Raw genomic sequence first — 9,210 nt, 5'->3', positions numbered from 1 at the left:
CCATCGGAGACACCTGTAGAGCACCTTTATAATCACCCAGTTATGTTGTGACGTTTGGTAGCACACAAAGTGTTCCTCCGGTATTCGGGAGTTGCATGATATCATAGTCATAGAACATTTATAGTTATGGAGAAAGCAATAGCAACAAACTAAACGATCATCGTGCTAAGCTAACGGATGGGTCAAGTCAATCACATAATTCTCTAAAGATTTGATCCCGTTAATCAAATGACAACTCGTGTCTATGGTTAGGAAACATAACCATCATTGATTCAACGCGCTAGTCAAGTAGAGGCAAACTAGTGACACTTTGTTTGTCTATGTATTAACACATGTACTAAGTTTCCGGTTAATACAATTCTAGCATGAATAATAAACATTTATCATGATATAAGGAAATATAAATAACAACTTTATTTTTGCCTCTAGGGCATATTTCCTTCACATAATAGACTAGATGCATGTTGGATAACGGTCGATGTTTGGAGTAATAGTATTAGATGCAAGCAGGAGTCAGTCTACTAATATTGAACGTGATGCCTATATATTATTCATTGCCTTGTATATTGTCATAATTATTCAATCTTCTATCAATTGCGCAACAGTAATTTGTTTACCCATTGTGTGCTATTTATTGAGAGAAGCCAATAGTGAAATATACGTCCCCCGGGTCTATTCTTTATCATATTTGCTTTGAGATCTATTTTTATTCGCTTTTATTTTCAGATCTATTATTCCAAAAACCCAAAAATACCTTGCTGCACTTTTTTATTCTTTATTTTATTTCGGATTTTATCCAGAGCTATTTATCCAATCCATCACAAATATACTCCCGTCAGCTTGCCAATTTCTGGCGCCGTTAACAAGGAGGGATTGACAACCCCTCTTACGTGTTGGGTTGCAAGTATTTGTTCTTTGTGTGCAGGTACCGTTTACTTAGTATTTCTTGGTTCTCCTACTGGATTGATACCTTGGTTTCATAACTGAGGGAAAATACCTACTGTAGCTATCCTGCAACATCCCTTCCTTTCTAGGGAAATACCGACAAAGTCTCATCTCCTTGAAATTGACATTATTTGCCATTTGCCTTTCATTTTCATCTCCTCCACTACACAAAAGTTTGCCATTTTATTAGCCTTCCTTTCATTCGCCTTTTTCTTGTCAGATCTGTTTTGTTTGCAATCTTGCTTGCTTTGTCGTTATGGCTAGTTCTTCCTCTGTTGCATATACCCTCGAGAATGAGGTTCTTAATTTTAAACAAATGGGAGGGGAGAATCTAAAAGACACTCGGTATAGAATTTGCAATGCTCATAATAGATCTATTTGTAAGCAATCTACCATCATTCTTCTTCGCAATTTTTACGAGGGCATAACCGCTTGGTATAGATTCATCCTTAACACGATTACCGATGGGAATTTCTTGGTGTGTCCATATTATTGAAACAATCTTAACTCTTGAGCATGTAATGCCATGGGAGATCTAGTGGGTGCACCACCTATCATTATTATTGAAACAATCTTAACTCTTGAGCATGTAATGCAAATATTAGATGCTATTGAAAAGAAGATGGTCACCTTAGAGAAAATTGAAAACTTAGATACAAAGATGCAGAATCTTGCCAATAAATTTGGGTCAAAAGTTGGTGATGTTCTCAAATTACTAAGGGAAAAGGAAACCATAATTAATGAAAGAATTGGAGAGTGTCCTTCTCAGATTGATAAGTTGGAATTTTTTTAGTAATTTAAGCTCGGCTTTTGCTTCTGCTAAAACTATTGAAAAAAATACCGTAAAAATTGGCAAGACTACTCAAGTCACTAAGAACAAGGGTCTGACTTCTAATAATAACAAAGAGGATCTTAAGATGATTTATATTCACCCCGACTTTGTTGAAGTTGTGAAAGACTCTACCTGCAAAAATGAATTCTTCAATCTTATTCCTAGAAGTATTATTATTGAAAATATGCATGCCAAATTTTTGAAGAATATTGGTTGTGTGATTGAGGAATTGGAAACCAAAGATGACAATACTTGAATCTATGCGTTATGCCTAGCTAGGGGCATAAAACAATAGTGCTTGTTGGGAGGCAGCTCAATTAATAAATTTTATTTTTGCCTTTTTCTTTTTGTTCTTCAGTGTTCACACAATTACGCTACTATTATGATTTTTTTATATTTTAATCAGTGTTTGTGCCAAGTAAAGCCTTTGGGATTATGTTTGGTGATAGTTGATTTGATCTTGTTGGAAAACATAAACTTTCGCGTCTACTAAAATAATTTTCGTAAATTACAGAAGCATGATAATATCCTGATTTTTGTACACCAGATTGATTTACGAATTTCCTACATCATCCTAATTTTCCAGAATCTTTGGATTTACAGAAGTATATGTAGTTTCCAGATTACTACAGACTATTCGGTTTTTGACAGATTCTGTTTCCGTTGTGTTGTGTGCATATTTGATGAATCTATGGATTGTATCGGGGGATATAAGACATGGTAAAGTTGGAATATAGTAGGTATAATGCAATAATAAAATATGAACGGGTTTGCAACAGTAATTATAGTAGTGATTTGCTTTATTATACTAATGGATCTCACGAAGGTTTTGTTAAGTTTTGTGTGATTGAAGTTTTCATGTTTTGGGTGATGTAACGATGGATGAAGGGATAACGAGTGAAAAGAGCCTAAGCTTGGGGATGCCCCAAGGCACCCCAAGGTAGTATTCACGGAGAACCAAGCAACTAAGCTTGGGGATGCCCTGAAAGGCATCCCCTCTTTCTTCCAACGACCATCGGTATTTTACTCGGAGCTATATTTTTATTCATCACATATCATGAGCTTTGCTTGGAGCATCTTGTATTATATGAGTCTTTTCTTGTTTTGCTTTTTAGTTGTCATAAGTATCCTTGCTGGACACACCTATTTGAGAGATCCAAAATTATGCTATGATATGTTAGAATTGCTCTTTATGCTTCGCTTAAATTTTTTGAGCTATGGAATTGCTCTAGTGCTTCACTTATATCTTTATGAGCATGGTGTGCTTTAATATTTTGAAGAAATTCTCTCGTGCTTCACTTATATTATTTTGAGTGACAAAAAAAGTTATACTCATGTTCTTCACTTAAATTTGTTTGAGCTATTCAATAGCAATTGCAACATATGAAACTAGTCCCAAAGTGATTGATATTCAAGGGGGATATAATTAAAACATTCATGAAGATCATTGGACAAAATAAACTTGATTCTTTGTAATAGTTTTGAGATATGATGATAGTGATATATGAGTCATGTTGGTGAGAGATTCTTGCTTTACTAAGAATATTGGTGTTAAGGTTTGTGATTCCCTATGGAAGGAAGAAATTCAATAGTTATGCAATGAAATTACATCGTACTTATGGTGCATTATTCGGTGTTAGTTATGCTTAATGCTCGCTTATGTGATTTTTTGTTTCTTGGTTGGTTGCTTCTCAATCTATTTGCTAGCCTCCATAGTAGAAATACTACTTGTGCATCCAAAATCTTTAAACCCAGTTTTGCCATATGAGTCCACCATACATACCTATATGTGGTATTTTCATGTTGTTCTAAGCAAATTTGTATGTGCCATCTCTAATTTTCAAAATGAACTTCCTTTTTTTGCTCATACCGCTCATGAAGCGGCAGGGGGTGGCCAATATTTTCCATGGTAGATGTGTTATTCTCAAGATTTGTGTTAATTCACTTGTCATTGCACGAGAGTATGGTGGTAGTAGGGATGCCCAGTCCCGAAATGGAAAATGAATTTACTTTATGTTGTAAAATAATAAATTCCTTGGAAAGTGTTGGTATGGAAGGCACCCGTGGATACAGCTAGCCATGGATTGTGAAAAAATGGTGGAAAAAAGAATAAACTTTATTTTCTATTTGAGAACCGCCTATGATATAGGTAGCATGAAAAGTGTTGGGATTACTCACTCGTTTTTGTTTACCGGAAAAGTATGTCTCTCAAAAAATTTGATCTCTCAATTTAAGCTTTGAGCCCTGGCACCTCTAAAAATCTCTACTTCCCTCTGCGAAGGGCCTATCTATTTACTTTATATAATTTTTTTATTTGAGTCTCCATCTTCTCTTCTAAAGCACCAACTAGGTTTCACTATGATCATACTTGAGCATTGGATGTAGCTAATATGCGAGTGTGTTTCATGAATGGATCAATGATTGAGCATGATGGGCTAGGGATAGCTTTCTTTAGTGTTGATATTTTGAAAGACATGGTTGCTTGTTGATGTGCTTGAGTATAGAAATCTTCATTTCAAAAAACTATTGCTTTGAACCATATAAAAGTCCAAATGTCCATGCTCGAAACAAAGGATATGTGATGAACATGTTAGGCAGCTTGCCACATCAAACATTTTGTTTTTATCATTTACCTACTCGAGGACGAACATGAATTAAGCTTGGGGATGCTGATACGTCTCCAACGTATCTATAATTTTTGATTGTTCCATGGTGTTATATTATCATTCTTGGATATCTTACAATCATTTTATAACAACTTTATATCATTTTTTGGGACTAACCTATTGACATAGTGCCCAGTGCCAGTTGTTGTTGTTTGCTAGTTGTTTACTTAGTAGAATATCAGTACCAAACGGAGTCCAAACGTAGTGAAAGTTTTGCAGATTTTTTTCTGGACCAGAAGACACCGTATGGGCCAAGAAAGTACCAGAGGGGAGGCCCATGCGGAGCACAACCAACCAGGGCATGCCCAGGAGCCCAGGCGCGTCCAGGGGGCGTGCCGCCCACCCCCACGTAGTCCCCTACACCGCCTCTTCGCCCTATAAATTACCAATTATTCCAAAAACCCTAGGGGATTCGCCGAAACACAATTCCAGCCGCCGCAAGTTCCAGAATCACGAGATCCAATCTAACACCGTCATGGACGGGTTCATCATCCTCATTGGTGCCTCTCCGGTGATGTGAGAATAGTCCACCATAGACCTACGTGTTCGTAGGTAGTAGCTAGATGGCTTGTTCTCTATCTTTTGGTTCTCAATACAATGGTCTCTTGGACATCTATTTGATGTAACTCTTTTTGCGGTGTGTTTGTTGAGATCTGATGAACTTTGAGTTTATGATCAGATCTATATCCATGAATATCATTTGTGTCTTCTTTGATCTCTTATATGCATTTATAGCCTCGTATTTCTTCTTCAAATCTTTGGTTTAGTTAGGCCAACGAGGTCGATTTTTCTTGCCATGGGAAGAGATGCTTTGTGATGAGTTCAATCTAGAGGTATTCGTTCCCAGTGACAGAAGGGGTAGCAAGACATGCATCTATCGTTGCTATTAAGGATAACAAAATGGGGGCTATTCCTACATGAATAGATCTCATCAACATCATGTCATCGTTCTTATTTCATTACTCTGTTTCTCCATGAATTTAATACACTAGATGCATGATGGATAGCAGTCGATGTGTGGAGTAATAGTAGTAGATGTAGGCAGGACTCGGTCTATAATCTTGGATGTGATGCCTATATATTGATCATTGCCTTGGATATCGTCATTATTATTCAATCTTCTATCAATTGCCCAACAGTAATTTCTTTATCCACAGTGTGCTATTTCTTGAGAGCAACCACTAGTGAAATCTACGGCCCTAGGCAGGAGTGCTATTTTTATTCGCTTTTATTTTCAGATCTATTATTCCAAAGACCCAAAATATATTGCATCATTTTTTATTACTTATTTTATTTATTGAGAGCTATTTATCCAATCTATCACAAATATTCTCCCGTCAACTTGCCAATTTCTGGCGCCGTTACCTAGGAGGGATTGACAACCCCTCCTATGCGTTGGGTGGCAAGTATTTGTTCTTTGTGTGAAGATAATGTTTACATAATGTTGCTTGGTTCTCCTACTGGATTCATACTTTGGTTTCATAACTGAGGGAAATACCTACCATAGCTATACTGCATCAACCCTTCCTCTTTCGGGAAATACCAACGCAATTTCAATTGACATCACTTACCGCGCCACATGCATGCCGGCCTGGCGCACGCAGCGGCCGACATTGATGTCATGATGTGACAGGAGGGAGGGAGGGCGGCGCAGACCGACGTGACCTCTTGATAGCTACCGCTTCAACGCCAACGCAGGGTCCCGAGGAACCAACTCCGGTCGTCGTGCCGCATTGAAGTGGACAACCCCTTCGCCTGGCCAGCGCCGCAGCTCTTTAAATTATGCGTCGGCAGCGCACATAGCCGCAGTCCCCCTCCCTGAGCACTGGCCCCTCCCCTCCCCGTTCTCTGTGCCTAAGCCCCTCCCCCCCCCCCTTCGACCCAAGCTCAGGCGATTCCAAAGTACTGGTGCTCCGCTCCGGCAGACGTAGTAGGTGGAAGCTCCTCCTCCGATGGTTCTTGGTGTCGCCGCCCACACTCTCCTATCCCGTCAGCATCCACGGATGCTAGCTCCCCCACCAACTAGGAGATCGTCGTCTCCTCCGGTGACGAGGAGGACCAGGCAACGCCCCCGCAGCCACATGAGCCACCGTTGTAGCCGCCCCGACCCCACAAGGAGGCTGCTCTGACGGACGATATATTGTACGTCAGAGCGAGATAATGACGGAGCGGTCGCTCCGTATAGACCGCTCCGTACATGGGGCCCTCTCCTGCATCGTCGGAGCGTATGAAGGTGGATCCGCTGTCCCCGCCACGCCACCACGTCAAGTCCAAGCCGGCGTCCCCAAGCCACGCTTCTTCAATGAAGCAGGAGCCAACCCCTCCCCGGCACAACTGCCGCATCCATATCGGACATTGCATGGTGAGGAGCCGGCCTCGCCCTCACACCACCGCGGCATCCTGATCAGACGCCGGGTCAAGGTGGAGCCCCTGTCCCCGCCATGCAGCCGGTTTGATAGAATTTCGTGAGGTTGGGTCGAATTGTTGGCTGGTTGCATATGGCTAGCATTGGATGGCGTTCCCTGCCCGCAGACGGATGCGGGAGAAAATTTCCGGGTTGCATTTGAGATGCCTTATAATTAAAACCCGTAAGAGGTCCTATGCATTCACTTTATTTTCATCGTCTCTCACGGTTGTTATGTGGAGTAAAGTACCTGGGAGAAATAATAATAAGTACAATCCACATACTAGAAGTGTACATGGTACAACGTACAAGAAAGTCTCGTGTCTCCTCAATGGGAGTGAAAGTAAAAAGCAACAATAGTACGACAGTGGCCGGCCATTGAAAGCTGGCTCAGCGTACGCACTCCTTTCTCCCTCACATGGAGATCAGGTCAGAGCGTTTATTCGTATGTATTTCTGACTTAAGCATACTCAGAAACGTCGGATGGCGCGATATGCGGCAGCTATGGTGGGCAGTGGTTGATTAGCGAATAGTAGAGCAGTCGAGGGATGGGCTGATGGCGTATGGGATGCTGACGCTGCATTTGGAGGGGATGTCGGCGGCCTTGCCAGCGTTGAGCCCACCAGCAGCGCTCTTGATGCAGTTGCACGTCGTTTTCTTGTCAGTGGTGCTCCGCACTGCGCCCGCAAGTCTCCTGACGCCGCTGCAGCAGGCCGCAGACGGGTTGGCACCGTTGCCTCGTGCATAGGAGATGCAGGGGCTCAAGGCGGAGTTCACCTGACCGCATGAGATGGCCGCGTCGGTGGCTATGAGGAGCATTGTCGCCACCAGGGCGACCAGCACGAGCCGAGCAACTGCAGCACGGGCCATCTCGATCTAGATAGCAATAGTAGTGGTGGTGAGCTCTGCTGCAGAAGATGAGATGACTAGATTTTCTAAGTGATTATACTGGTGATGAGTTTCGTAGAGGGGTGCATGGGCTTAAATAGGGCTTTGAACCAACATGGTACCACCTACTGTGTCCAGATGGATAAATCCGATTAGTGGGAGTCAGAACATAAATTTTTGTTGTTGGATGTTAGATTCGGTTGATGGATATATTAATACGTTTTGGAGAGGGTTGGATGTTGTATTCGGCATGTGATGGATGGACCAGGCATGCATGTGTGCATTCTTGCAGTGGAGTGTGGTCGATTCGTGGCTTCGTGCACGGCTGATTAATAGCGACATGTACTCTCAAAATCACCGATCCTGGAGTAGTTGATCAATAATTTGGTGAGCTCGACTAGGGAACTACACCATATGATGACGCAGGTGGTCGTGCACTGTCGGCGATCAACTACCTTGCCTTACATTGTCCCCTTGTCACAGTTTAACATTCATTGCTGCCATATCATGAGCTACATTTTAACTAGTATTGATTTAGATTATATGAAGACAGTATCTTTCAGGTAAATTTGCCGTGTATCATGATGCTGCCAAGTATTGCGTCCACAGAGATAAATCTGATTGGTGTTAGCCAGTGCATAAATTGTGGTCGCTGTATGTTGGAGTCGGTTGCGGGGTATTAATTAATTTTGGAGACGGTTCGATGTTGGGCTCGGCGGATGGATCGACCAAGCATGCCTAGCGGTGGAGTATGCTTGATTAGTGCGTGAAGGGAAGATTAGTAACGCCATGTACTCTCACAATGATCGACCGTGGAGTCGTTGGGTGCATTAACTTGGTGAGCTCGACGACTGATCTAGCTATACCAATCTGTTGTTGCATGTGGTCGTGCAGTGCTGGCAATCAACCACCTTCCTTACTTTGTCCAGCTTATGGTTCATTGATGTCATATTAAGAGCTAGTATATTTTAATCATTAATTTAGTTTATATGAAGAAATGTCTTTGGAGTATTATGTATGACACGGCGAACCGTATTTTGCTTCGGCGTTCCTAAATATCAATTTTATTATGCAAGTGGCTTTGGTGCATCCGGGTCCTATGCGGCAACGCTGAAGCGGAATATGGTTGCGCCATGCCGCTGCTATCTTTGGTTGTATGCTCCACAAGTGGAGCCATTAGGGATGAAGTTGGAGAGGTCTAGCACTACTGACGGATCCAGGCGCATCGAACCATTCGACGTGTCACCATTGCAAAGTCTCGATCGATATACACAGTTGGGCATCTCCAACGGCGACTCTCAAGTCACACGTACACATACTTTTGAACCATACTGTTCGGACCATGAAAACAATCCAACACGGTGCTATATCGGTTCGCAGGGCTGTCCGGACCATGATTTTCCTGCAAACCAGAATCAAACGTGGATGGGTTTTACGGAATTCTGGACATAAGAAACGATGAAATTTGATGCTGC

The 9,210-nt window shown here is 41.9% G+C and overlaps 1 protein-coding gene across 1 annotated transcript; it reads right to left on the bottom strand.

Annotated features, from left to right (window-relative positions):
* Positions 1-7,107: 7,107 nt before the first annotated feature.
* LOC125547758 (non-specific lipid-transfer protein 4.1-like) lies at positions 7,108-7,812 on the bottom strand. The gene has a single exon (XM_048711540.2). The coding sequence runs from the start codon at positions 7,715-7,717 to the stop codon at positions 7,370-7,372; it is 348 nt and encodes a 115-aa protein (XP_048567497.2). The 5' UTR covers positions 7,718-7,812; the 3' UTR covers positions 7,108-7,369.
* Positions 7,813-9,210: the final 1,398 nt, after the last annotated feature.

This window comes from Triticum urartu, chromosome 3A (genome assembly GCF_056163025.1).
Source record: "Triticum urartu cultivar PI428250 chromosome 3A, HENAU_Tu73, whole genome shotgun sequence".
Taxonomy (NCBI): Eukaryota; Viridiplantae; Streptophyta; class Magnoliopsida; order Poales; family Poaceae; genus Triticum; species Triticum urartu.
This window is presented reverse-complemented; position numbering and strand designations above follow the sequence as displayed.